General features: G+C 46.0%; 1 protein-coding gene across 2 annotated transcripts in view; it reads right to left on the reverse strand.

Moving 5' to 3' along the window:
* The window catches only part of LOC124125098 (squamous cell carcinoma antigen recognized by T-cells 3-like), a 51,935-nt gene that overhangs the window by 25,105 nt on the left and 12,024 nt on the right, over nt 1-14,806 (reverse strand). For both annotated transcript variants that reach the window (XM_046488424.2, XM_046488425.2), the window contains exons 8-11: nt 9,926-10,064; nt 7,362-7,469; nt 3,882-3,947; nt 1,317-1,375 (exon numbers count right to left, since the gene is read on the reverse strand). In XM_046488424.2, coding sequence (XP_046344380.2) covers nt 1,317-1,375; nt 3,882-3,947; nt 7,362-7,469; nt 9,926-10,064 — 372 coding nt within the window. The remainder of the gene's footprint in view (nt 1-1,316; nt 1,376-3,881; nt 3,948-7,361; nt 7,470-9,925; nt 10,065-14,806) is intronic.

Raw genomic sequence — 14,806 nt, forward strand, 5'->3', positions numbered from 1 at the left:
TACTGTCAGTGTGAGAACTGTGTCCAAGGGAACTACATCCATGTCTAGTTGCTGTTACTGTCAGTGTGAGAACTGTGTCCAAGGGAACTACATCCATGTCTAGTTGCCGTTACTGTCAGTGTGAGAACTGTGTCCAAGGGAACTACAGTCCTGTCTAGTTGCTGTTACTGTCAGTGTGAGAACTGTGTCCAAGGGAACTACAGTCCTGTCTAGTTGCTGTTACTGTCAGTGTGAGAACTGTGTCCAAGGGAACTACATCCATGTCTAGTTGCTGTTACTGTCAGTGTGAGAACTGTGTCCAAGGGAACTACAGTCCTGTCTAGTTGCTGTTACTGTCAGTGTGAGAACTGTGTCCAAGGGAACTACATCCATGTCTAGTTGCTGTTACTGTCAGTGTGAGAACTGTGTCCAAGGGAACTACAGTCCTGTCTAGTTGCTGTTACTGTCAGTGTGAGAACTGTGTCCAAGGGAACTACAGTCCTGTCTAGTTGCTGTTACTGTCAGTGTGAGAACTGTGTCCAAGGGAACTACATCCATGTCTAGTTGCTGTTACTGTCAGTGTGAGAACTGTGTCCAAGGGAACTACAGTCCTGTCTAGTTGCTGTTACTGTCAGTGTGAGAACTTTGTCCAAGGGAACTACAGTCCTGTCTAGTTACTGTTACTGTCAGTGTGAGAACTGTGTCCAAGGGAACTACAGTCCTGTCTAGTTGCTGTTACTGTCAGTGTGAGAACTTTGTCCAAGGGAACTACAGTCCTGTCTACTTGCTGTTACTGTCAGTGTGAGAACTGTGTCCAAGGGAACTACAGTCCTGTATAGTTGCTGTTACTGTCAGTGTGAGAACTGTGTCCAAGGGAACTACAGTCCTGTCTAGTTGCTGTTACTGTCAGTGTGAGAACTGTGTCCAAGGGAACTACAGTCCTGTCTACTTGCTGTTACTGTCAGTGTGAGAACTTTGTCCAAGGGAACTACAGTCCTGTCTAGTTGCTGTTACTGTCAGTGTGAGAACTGTGTCCAAGGGAACTACATCCATGTCTAGTTGCTGTTACTGTCAGTGTGAGAACTGTGTCCAAGGGAACTACATCCATGTCTAGTTGCTGTTACTGTCAGTGTGAGAACTGTGTCCAAGGGAACTACATCCATGTCTAGTTGCTGTTACTGTCAGTGTGAGAACTGTGTCCAAGGGAACTACAGTCCTGTATAGTTGCTGTTACTGTCAGTGTGGGAACTGTGTCCAAGGGAACTACAGTCCTGTCTAGTTGCCGTTACTGTCAGTGTGAGAACTGTGTCCAAGGGAACTACATCCATGTGGCTCACCTCCATCGTGGCCCAGAACTGTCTCAGACTGCCAGTCGGGTCACCCTCAGTCCCAAAATCTGGAACCCAATATCACAACCTTGACAACATCACAACCTTGAAAACATCACAGCATCACAACCTTGACAACACACAGCATCACAACCTTGACAACATCACAGCCTTGACAACACACAGCATCACAACCTTGACAACACACAGCATCACAACCTTGACAACACACAGCATCACAACCTTGACAACATCACAGCCTTGACAACACACAGCATCACAACCTTGACAACACACAGCATCACAACCTTGACAACACACAGCATCACAACCTTGACAACACACAGCATCACAACCTTGACAACACACAACATCACAGCCTTGACAACACACAGCATCACAACCTTGACAACAAACATCACAACCTTGACAACACATTACAACCTTGACAACACACAACATTACAACCTTGAAAACACACAACATTACAACCTTGACAACACACGCCATCACAACCTTGACAACACAACATTACATCACACAACATTACAACCTTGACAACACATTACAACCTTGACAACACACAACATCACAACCTTGACAACACAACATTACAACACACAACATTACAACCTTGACAAGACAACATTGCAACCTTGACAACAGACAACATTACAACCTTGACAACACAACATTACAACCTTGACAACACACAACTTCCCAACCTTGACAACACATTACAACCTTGACAACACAACATTACAACCTTGACAACACATTACAACCTTGACAACACACAGCATCACAACCTTGACAACACATTACAACCTTGACAACACACAACATTACAACCTTGACAACACAACATTACAACCTTGACTACACAACATTACAACCTTTACAAACAAACAACATTACAACCTTGACAACACACAACATCACAACCTTGACAACACAACATTACAACACACAACATTACAACCTTGACAAGACAACATTGCAACCTTGACAACAGACAACATTACAACCTTGACAACACAACATTACAACCTTGACAACACACAACTTCCCAACCTTGACAACACATTACAACCTTGACAACACAACATTACAACCTTGACAACACATTACAACCTTGACAACACACAGCATCACAACCTTGACAACACATTACAACCTTGACAATACACAACATTACAACCTTGACAACACATTACAACCTTGACTACACACAACTTCCCAACCTTGACAACACATTACAACCTTGACAACACAACATTACAACCTTGACAACACATTACAACCTTGACAACACACAGCAACACACAGCATCACAACCTTGACAACACATTACAACCTTGACAACACAACATTACAACCTTGACAACACACAACAGTACAACCTTGACAACACACAACATTACAACCTTGACAACACACAGCATCACAACCCTGACAACACAACATTACAACCTTGACAACACACAACATTACAACCTTGACAACACAACATTACAACCTTGACAACACACAACATTACAACCTTGACAACACAACATTACAACCTTGACAACACACGCCATCACAACCTTGACAACACAACATTACAACACACAACATTACAACCTTGACAACACAACATTACAACCTTGACAACACACAACATTACAACCTTGACAACACTACATTACAACCTTGACAACACACAACATTACAACTTTGACAATACACAACATTACAACCTTGACAACACAACATTACAACCTTGACAACACACAACATCACAACCTTGACAACACACAGCATCACAACCTTGACAACACAGCATCACAACCTTGACAACACAACATTACAACCTTGACAACACACAACATAACAACCTTGACAACAGACAACATTACAACCTTGACAACACACAGCATCACAACCTTGACAACACACAGCATCACAACCTTGACAACAGACAACATCACAACCTTGACAACACATTACAACCTTGACAACACACAACATCACAACCCTGACATCACAACCTTGACAACACACATCACAACCTTCACAACATCACAATCTTCACAACATCACAACCTCGACAACATCTTTTCATGGGAGTGTTTGATGACATACTTTCTTCTGTCACTAGAACACCTTGAAACACTGCACCAAGGAAACAAGAGCATACTGCCTCAACTGACCAAATTGCAACTACAGTGGCGCCTCAATCGAGTGGAATTGGATGGTCAGGCTCGCTGACATGGCTGATGCATGTGATTGTATCCCAAATGTGCGGATGGCTGCTCATGATATCAATCACTGGATTGTCTGGTCCAGACTCGATTATTTACAGACCAGTGTCATTTTGTGCGGCATTTAACAACAAACAAACTGTGTCTGGTTGCTGGGGACACACTACACAGCGGGATATAGTTAAGGTATCATAAGGACTAGTAGAAAATTCCCATTTTTAAGGGTTTTGCTATATGTTGTCATTATAACGACTTGTGGACTAGTATATAGTACTTAGATGTAGCAATGTATGATAAGTATAGAAATGGTTACTGGTGACACACTTACGCTCCATCAGGTGGTCCACGGCCCTCTGCAGCGTTGTTCGCAGTGTCTTCAGCTGCTCTGTGTGATCTGAGAGTAAACATTTCCATCAGTAAATATATAAATGCAAACTGCATCTGTTGTTCCCACTGATGAATTATCTAGGACGGAGAGCTGCTAGCCTGCAACTGTATCCATTTCACTGGATCAGTGAGTGATCTAAACCCTAAATTCAACCAATCTCATTCAAATCAGATCAATGTTCTTGGTTCCGCCATATATCTGAGGACATCCTCAGAGCTCCAGATAACTTTTCGAGCAATTGAGTTTTTACTCTAGGGTTTCTATCTTAATTGGGTTATTATATTTTTCATTGGGTAACCAATGTTTTCACTCATCTATTCAGCACTCTATTGGGGTTTTTCCCCATATTAGTGAACATTTTAAGATTTAAAACAAATAAAAATGTTTTAGATGTATGAATATTGGGTTTTTCCCCAAATTTGTGAACATTTTAAGATCTAAAAAAAATGAAATAATGTTCTAGATGCAAATAACTGTTCTATATATATAACCTTGATTCAGAAAGTAAATTAGCTCGTAATTGTGTTTTTGAAATCAGCTCCTTGGTACACATGCTGAAAAAGCTTCATTGGGTTTTCACGCGAGCTGTTTTTATACATTTGAGATTTTCATTTAATGCATGCGTTTCTGTATGGAAGTTAATTGAAAGTAATTGAGTTTTGAATATTTTGGATTATCAGATTATCTGTAGCTCTGATCCTATAACAAGTCAAGCCAGAACCTTTGCAAACTTTGACCAACCAATGAAATGATTAAATGATTGGAAGAGATTTGCCAATCAGAAAGCAGATTTCTCAAGCTACATGACATGAGTTTCAAAATGTATATCCCATTGAAGCGAGAGATGGTCAATGATCTTGACTGAATCAGTTATACAGCCTGAAACTGTCATTTGGAATATTCCGTGTTAAACTTTGCGGTTTGGGTGTAACAGCCCATCCAACCTACTGCCACCACACCCACCTGTCTGCCACCACACCCACCTGCCTGCCACCACACCCACCTGCCTGCCACCACACCCGCTTGACTGCCACCACACCCACTTGACTGCCACCACACCCGCTTGACTGCCACCACACCCACCTGCCTGCCACCACACCCCCTTGACTGCCACCACACCCACTTGACTGCCACCACACCCGCTTGACTGCCACCACACCCACCTGCCTGCCACCACACCCCCTTGACTGCCACCACACCCACTTGACTGCCACCACACCCACTTGACTGCCACCACACCCACCTGAGAGATTCAATCCTTCCTTGAACAGCCCATCCAACCTACTGCCACCACACCAACTTGATTGCCGCCATACCCACCTAAATGCCACCACACCCTGACTGCCACCACACCCTGACTGCCGCCACACCCACCTGAGAGATTCAACCCTGCCTTGAACAGCCAAACCACCTGTCTGCCACCACACCCACCTGCCTGCAACCACACCCACCTGACTGCCACCACACCCACCTGACTGCCACCACACCCACCTGTCTGCCATCACACCCAACTCCCTGCCACCAAACCCACCTGTCTGCCATCACACCCACCTGACTGCCACCACACCCACTTGACTGCCACCACACCCACCTGACTGTCACCACACCCACTTGACTGCCACCACACCCACCTGACTGCCACCACACCCACTTGACTGCCACCACACCCACCTGCCTGCCACCTCACCAACCTGTCTGCCACCACACCCACCTGACTGCCACCACACCCACCTGTCTGCCATCACACCCAACTCCCTGCCACCAAACCCACCTGTCTGCCATCACACCCACCTGACTGCCACCACACCCACCTGTCTGCCACCACACCAACCTGTCTGCCACCACACCCACTTGACTGCCACCACACCCACCTGACTGCCACCACACCCAACTCCCTGCCACCAAACCCACCTGTCTGCCATCACACCCACCTGACTGCCACCACACCCACCTGTCTGCCACCACACCAACCTGTCTGCCACCACACCCACTTGACTGCCACAACACCCACCTGACTGCCACCACACCGACCTGACTGCCATCACACCCACCTGCCTGCCACCACACCAACCTGTCTGCCACCACACCCACTTGACTGCCACCACACCCACCTGCCTGCCACCACACCCACCTGACTGCCACCACACCCACTTGACTGCCACCACACCCACTTGAGTGCCATCACACCCACCTGACTGCCACCACACCCACCTGACTGCCACCACACCCACCTGACTGCCACCACACCCACCTGAGAGATTCAACCCTGCCTTGAACAGCCCAACCACCTGTCTGCCATCACACCCACCTGACTGCCACTCCACCCACCTGCCTGCCACCACACCCACCTGACTGCCACCACACCCACCTGAGAGATTCAACCCTGCCTTGAACAGCCCAACCACCTGTCTGCCATCACACCCACCTGACTGCCACCACACCCACCCGCCTGCCACCACACCCACCTGACTGCCACCACACCCACCTGAGAGATTCAACCCTGCCTTGAACAGCCCAACCACCTTCCTGCCACCACACCCACCTGCCTGCCACCACACCCACCTGACTGCCACCACACCCACCTGAGAGATTCAACCCTGCCTTGAACAGCCCAACCACCTGTCTGCCATCACACCCACCTGACTGCCACCACACCCACCCGCCTGCCACCACACCCACCTGACTGCCACCACACCCACCTGAGAGATTCAACCCTGCCTTGAACAGCCCAACCACCTGTCTGCCATCACACCCACCTGCCTGCCACCACACCCACCTGACTGCCACCACACCCACCTGAGAGATTCAACCCTGCCTTGAACAGCCCAACCACCTGTCTGCCATCACACCCACCTGCCTGCCACCACACCCACCTGACTGCCACCACACCCACCTGAGAGATTCAACCCTGCCTTGAACAGCCCAACCACCTGACTGCCACCACACCCACCTGTCTGCCACCACACCCACCTGTCTGCCACCACACCCACCTGTCTGCCACCACACCCACTTGACTGCCACCATACACACTTGACTGCCATCACACCCACCTGACTGCCACCACACCCACCTGTCTGCCACCACACCCACCTGTCTGCCACCACACCCACCTGTCTGCCACCACACCCACCTGACTGCCACCACACCCACCTGACTGCCACCACACCCGCCTGACTGCCACCACACCCACCTGTCTGCCACCACACCCACCTGCCTGCCACCACACCCACCTGCCTGCCACCACACCCACCTGAGAGATTCAACCCTGCCTTGAACAGCCCAACCACCTGCCTGCCACCACACCCACCTGCCTGCCACCACACCCACCTGCCTGCCACCACACCCACCTGTCTGCCACCACACCCACCTGTCTGCCACAACACCCACTTGACTCAACCCTGTCTTGAACAGCCCACCCACCTGACTGCCAGTCCACTCTCCTCCGCAGGTAGTCACAGTATCCTGTCCACAGCAGCAGGTAGTCCGACCCAGTGGCCATTCCACACGTGAGTGCCCGTTCAAAGGTGCCTGTCGAAACACAAAGACAAGGGGAGGTAATCCTTGTTCAGTGAACCTAGGTGCCTAGGAACAACCTTGGAACACAATGACAAGGGGAGGTAATCCTGTACAGCGACCCAGGTGGCTTGGTACAACCCTGGAATACATTGACAAGGGGAGGTAATCCTTGTACAGTGAACCCAGGTGGCTTGGTACAACCCTGGAACACATTGACAAGGGGAGGTAATCCTGTACAGCGACCCAGGTGGCTTGGTACAACCCTGGAACACATTGACAAGGGGAGGTAATCCTGTACAGCGACCCAGGTGGCTTGGTACAACCCTGGAACACATTGACAAGGGGAGGTAATCCTGTACAGCGACCCAGGTGGCTTGGTACAACCCTGGAATACATTGACAAGGGGAGGTAATCCTGTACAGCGACCCAGGTGGCTTGGTACAACCCTGGAACACATTGACAAGGGGAGGTAATCCTTGTACAGTGAACCCAGGTGGCTTGGTACAACCCTGGAACACATTGACAAGGGGAGGTAATCCTGTACAGCGACCCAGGTGGCTTGGTACAACCCTGGAATACATTGACAAGGGGAGGTAATCCTGTACAGCGACCCAGGTGGCTTGGTACAACCCTGGAATACATTGACAAGGGGAGGTAATCCCTGTAAAGCGGACGCAGGAGGTTCAGTACAACCCTGGAACACATTGACAAGGGGAGGTAATCCCTGTACAGCAGATGTAAGAGGCTCGGTACAACCCTGGAACCCAATGACAAGGGGAGGTAATCCTGTACAGTGAACCCAGGTACAATCCTGGAACCCAATGACAAGGGGAGGTAATCCCTGTACAGTGAACCTAGGTACAACCCTGGAACACAATGACAAGGGGAGGTAATCCCCGTACAATGGACCCGAGTACAACCCTGGAACACAATGACAAGGGGAGGTAATCCCCGTACAATGGACCTAGGTACAACCCTGGAACACAATGACAAGGGGAGGTAATCCCTGTACAGTGAACCTAGGTACAACCCTGGAACCCAATGACAAGGGGAGGTAATCCCTGTACAGTGAACCTAGGTACAACCCTGGAACCCAATGACAAGGGGAGGTAATCCCTGTACAGTGAACCTAGGTACAACCCTGGAACCCAATGACAAGGGGAGGTAATCCCTGTACAGTGAACCTAGGTACAACCCTGGAACCCAATGACAAGGGGAGGTAATCCCTGTACAGTGAACCTAGGTACAACCCTGGAACCCAATGACAAGGGGAGGTAATCCCTGTACAGTGAACCTAGGTACAATCCTGGAACCCAATGACAAGGGGAGGTAATCCCCGTACAATGGACCTAGGTACAACCCTGGAACACAATGACAAGGGGAGGTAATCCCTGTACAGTGAACCTAGGTACAACCCTGGAACACAATGACAAGGGGAGGTAATCCCCGTACAATGGACCTAGGTACAACCCTGGAACACAATGACAAGGGGAGGTAATCCCCGTACAATGGACCTAGGTACAACCCTGGAACACAATGACAAGGGGAGGTAATCCCCGTACAATGGACCTAGGTACAACCCTGGAACACAATGACAAGGGGAGGTAATCCCTGTACAATGGACCTAGGTACAACCCTGGAACACAATGACAAGGGGAGGTAATCCCTGTACAATGGACCTAGGTACAACCCTGGAACACAATGACAAGGGGAGGTAATCCCTGTACAATGGACCTAGGTACAACCCTGGAACACAATGACAAGGGGAGGTAATCCCTGTACAATGGACCTAGGTACAACCCTGGAACACAATGACAAGGGGAGGTAATCCCTGTACAATGGACCTAGGTACAACCCTGGAACACAATGACAAGGGGAGGTAATCCCTGTACAATGGACCTAGGTGGCAAGGTACAACCCTGGAACACAATGACAAGGGGAGGTAATCCCCGTACAATGAACCTAGGTACAACCCTGGAACACAATGACAAGGGGAGGTAATCCCTGTACAATGGACCTAGGTACAACCCTGGAACACAATGACAAGGGGAGGTAATCCCTGTACAATGGACCTAGGTGGCAAGGTACAACACTGGAGGTTCTACTACATCCAATCAGACGTTCAAAAAGAGCTTCAGTACAGCTTGAATCATCTGGCAGCTGTGATTGGAGGATTTTGTATAAGACTTTTAGGGTTTTCAAATGTCCATCCATCCAGTAATAAAAACTGACCACTAATCAGGAGGTAGTGGGTTCGACTCCCGACATCCATAATGAACAAATTTCAATTGTTTTCTTCAATTTGAGAACTTTGGATGTTTGAAACATCAAAATTTAAAATTCATCTGTTGCTCAACTCATCAGGTCTTACTAGGAGAAAGTAAAACCTCTTAGAGGTTATTACACAAAAAACAAGTTTTGCCAAAACAACGGTCAGTATCTGTGATATGTTTAAAGCATCACTTTACCTTTCACAGTGTCGAACGTCTCGCCACGTCTTTCTTGAGCCAGCAGGTAGCCCTGCCAGACCTGTGACGACCACGGACAGTTGCGCACAGCTCTCTCGAACACAGGCAACACAAGGGAGGGGATCCTTAGCTTGTTAACCTAGTCAACAGAGGTCATGTAAAGACTGCATGTAGCTAGTTAACCTAGTCAACAGATGTCATGTGAAGACTGCAGTTTGCTTGTTTACCTAGTCAACAGAGGTCATGTGAAGACTCCACGTATCTTGTTAACCTAGTCAACAGAGGTCATGTGAAGACTGAATGTAGCTAGTTAACCTAGTCAACAGAGGTCATGTGAAGACTGCATGTAGCTTGTTAACTAAGTCAACAGAGGTCATGTGAAGACTGCATGTAGCTAGTTAACCTAGTCAACAGAGGTCATGTGAAGACTGCATGTAGCTTGTTAACTATGTCAACAGAGGTCATGTGAAGACTGCATGTAGCTTGTTAACCTAGTCAACAGAGGTCATGTGAAGACTGCTTGTAGCTAGTTAACCTAGTCAACAGAGGTCATGTAAAGACTGCATGTAGCTTGTTAACCTCGTCAACAGAGGTCATGTGAAGACTGCATGTAGCTTGTTAACCTAGTCAACAGATGTCATGTGAAGACTGCACGTAGCTTGTTAACCTAGTCAACAGATGTCATGTGAAGACTGCACGTAGCTTGTTAACCTCGTCAACAGATGTCAAGTGAAGACTGCACGTAGCTTGTTAACCTAGTCAACAGAGGTCATGTGAAGACTGCACTTAGCTTGTTTACCTAGTCAACAGAGGTCATGTGAAGACTGCATGTAGCTTGTTAACCTCGTCAACAGATGTCATGTGAAGACTGCACGTAGCTTGTTAACCTAGTCAACAGATGTCAAGTGAGGACTCCACGTAGCTTGTTAACCTAGTCAACAGATGTCATGTGAAGACTGCACGTAGCTTGTTAACCTAGTCAACAGATGTCAAGTGAAGACTCCACGTAGCTTGTTAACCTCGTCAACAGATGTCATGTGAAGACTGCACGTAGCTTGTTAACCTAGTCAACAGAGGTCATGTGAAGACTGCATGTAGCTTGTTAACCTAGTCAACAGATGTCATGTGAAGACTGCACGTAGCTTGTTAACCTAGTCAACAGATGTCATGTGAAGACTGCATGTAGCTTGTTAACCTAGTCAACAGATGTCATGTGAAGACTGCACGTAGCTTGTTAACCTAGTCAACAGATGTCATGTGAAGACTGCATGTAGCTTGTTAACCTAGTCAACAGATGTCATGTGAAGACTGCACGTAGCTTGTTAACCTAGTCAACAGATGTCATGTGAAGAATGCACGTAGCTTGTTAACCTAGTCAACAGATGTCAAGTGAAGACTGCACGTAGCTTGTTAACCTAGTCAACAGAGGTCATGTGAAGACTGCACTTAGCTTGTTTACCTAGTCAACAGAGGTCATGTGAAGACTGCATGTAGCTTGTTAACCTCGTCAACAGATGTCATGTGAAGACTGCACGTAGCTTGTTAACCTAGTCAACAGATGTCAAGTGAAGACTCCACGTAGCTTGTTAACCTCGTCAACAGATGTCATGTGAAGACTGCACGTAGCTTGTTAACCTAGTCAACAGATGTCAAGTGAAGACTCCACGTAGCTTGTTAACCTCGTCAACAGATGTCATGTGAAGACTGCACGTAGCTTGTTAACCTAGTCAACAGAGGTCATGTGAAGACTGCATGTAGCTTGTTAACCTAGTCAACAGATGTCATGTGAAGACTGCACGTAGCTTGTTAACCTAGTCAACAGATGTCATGTGAAGACTGCACGTAGCTTGTTAACCTAGTCAACAGATGTCATGTGAAGACTGCATGTAGCTTGTTAACCTAGTCAACAGATGTCATGTGAAGACTGCACGTAGCTTGTTAACCTTGTCAACAGATGTCATGTAAAGACTGCACGTAGCTTGTTAACCTAGTCAACAGATGTCATGTGAAGACTGCACGTAGCTTGTTAACCTAGTCAACAGATGTCAAGTGAAGACTGCACGTAGCTTGTTAACCTAGTCAACAGAGGTCAAGTGAAGACTGCATGTAGCTTGTTAACCTAGTCAACAGATGTCATGTGAAGACTGCACGTAGCTTGTTAACCTAGTCAACAGATGTCAAGTGAAGACTGCACGTAGCTTGTTAACCTAGTCAACAGAGGTCAAGTGAAGACTGCACGTAGCTTGTTAACCTAGTCAACAGAGGTCAAGTGAAGACTGCACGTAGCTTGTTAACCTAGTCAACAGAGGTCATGTGAAGACTGCACTTAGCTTGTTAACCTCGTCAACAGATGTCATGTAAAGACTGCACGTAGCTTGTTAACCTAGTCAACAGAGGTCATGTGAAGACTGCACTTAGCTTGTTAACCTCGTCAACAGATGTCATGTAAAGACTGCATGTAGCTTGTTAACCTAGTCAACAGAGGTCAAGTGAAGACTGCACGTAGCTTGTTAACCTAGTCAACAGATGTCATGTGAAGACTGCACGTAGCTTGTTAACCTAGTCAACAGAGGTCATGTGAAGACTGCATGTAGCTTGTTAACCTAGTCAACAGAGGTCAAGTGAAGACTGCACGTAGCTTGTTAACCTAGTCAACAGAGGTCAAGTGAAGACTGCACGTAGCTTGTTAACCTAGTCAACAGAGGTCATGTGAAGACTGCACGTAGCTTGTTAACCTAGTCAACAGAGGTCATGTGAAGACTGCATGTAGCTTGTTAACCTAGTCAACAGAGGTCAAGTGAAGACTGCACGTAGCTTGTTAACCTAGTCAACAGAGGTCATGTGAAGACTGCATGTAGCTTGTTAACCTAGTCAACAGAGGTCAAGTGAAGACTGCACGTAGCTTGTTAACCTAGTCAACAGAGGTCATGTGAAGACTGCACGTAGCTTGTTAACCTAGTCAACAGAGGTCATGTGAAAACTGCACGTAGCTTGTTAACCTAGTCAACAGAGGTCATGTGAAGACTGCATGTAGCTTGTTAACCTAGTCAACAGAGGTCATGTGAAGACTGCATGTAGCTTGTTAACCTAGTCAACAGAGGTCATGTGAAGACTGCACTTAGCTTGTTAACCTCGTCAACAGATGTCATGTGAAGACTGCACGTAGCTTGTTAACCTAGTCAACAGATGTCAAGTGAAGACTGCACGTAGCTTGTTAACCTAGTCAACAGATGTCATGTGAAGACTGCACTTAGCTTGTTAACCTAGTCAACAGATGTCATGTGAAGACTGCACGTAGCTTGTTAACCTAGTCAACAGATGTCAAGTGAAGACTGCACGTAGCTTGTTAACCTAGTCAACAGAGGTCATGTGAAGACTGCATGTAGCTTGTTAACCTAGTCAACAGATGTCATGTGAAGACTGCACTTAGCTTGTTAACCTAGTCAACAGATGTCATGTGAAGACTGCACGTAGCTTGTTAACCTAGTCAACAGATGTCATGTGAAGACTGCATGTAGCTTGTTAACCTAGTCAACAGATGTCATGTGAAGACTGCACTTAGCTTGTTAACCTAGTCACCTGGTTACAGTGTTTGAAATAGATGTCGGCCCGAAGGCACGAGACCATCAGATTTTGTCACAGACTGCTAGTTTTAGGTTTCTGCTGGCCCTTACATACATGAATCCTAACACTGAGAGTGCTTGGTGAAACAGGATCCAGCTTCAAAGTACTCCACTTACCCGTCACACCGAAGCCACATCCAAATAATACATGGTTTCATGACCCTACCTGTCATATCATTCATTTATTAAATCTATCACTAAGTCAGAAAATATCAATTTCATTTCAATTTATCATATTTTGCCAGTAGATCTAAAGTTATGAACCATTTTTGCCAAGTTATTGAAAAAATGTGAAACTTGGACACATGCTTTGACAACAGGTCCCTGTGAAACATGTGAAAGAGCAAATAAATTAAATAAAGTAATTAATCAAACCAACAAACATATTTCTAAAAATTGTCAAACTTACATCTAACTTATTATTTCCATCTTTTCGTACGATCAGGTAATCTAAGTCAAATGACATCTCAGCATTTGTTGCCTGGAGTTTTAGGCTTGGACACGATGTTTAATGCCAATCTATATGCATGAGAAATCTGTGTCACAGGTCATAGCCCAGCACAATATGTCAACGAAGATCCATATTTTAATAGGTCCCCATCTCCTGCTTAAAACATTCAAAATAACACCATGTAACCAAAGGCTTTGTCTAAATCTGAAATACATCAAACACGTTGGACAGTATCCATTGCTGTAAATTGGTTGACTGCCTTAGGTCATGTGCTTGATTTTGACCCACCACGATCCCTATATTAGATTACGGCAAAGTGTTATTATAAACCAATTTCTATCCAAAAAATCGCATGTTACAACTAAAAGAATACTCCTGGCTTGGTTACTGTTATATTATTGATGTTCAGAGATACCAGATATATTCTGTTATTTATACAAAGCTTCCAATGTCACAGAGCAGAAAGCCGCTATTATCGGGAAATATGTGATGATAGATAGACTTCAAATTCTTTTTATCATCATCTTCCGATTACTTTAACAATGAAAGTAAAATATGTCAGTGGAAAGCTCTATTATGAAATTGTAAACTTGCTGTAAATTGCCATCTTTTTTGCTTTCTCTGTGTTTACTCTGGACATTATGAATGTGTTAGTTTATTTTAATTTTTATTTTAAAACAAACTTAATTAAGTTATTATCATTTATAAATATATTATTCTAATGTGATTATTCTAATCATAACTTTCATTATTCCTTAACAGTAGGATTAGACTTTTCAAATGGTGTATGACATGTGGTAGCAAAGT

The sequence above is a fragment of the Haliotis rufescens genome, unplaced genomic scaffold (assembly GCF_023055435.1).
Source record: "Haliotis rufescens isolate VD_foot unplaced genomic scaffold, xgHalRufe1.0.p SCAF_56, whole genome shotgun sequence".
Lineage (NCBI taxonomy): Eukaryota > Metazoa > Mollusca > Gastropoda > Lepetellida > Haliotidae > Haliotis > Haliotis rufescens.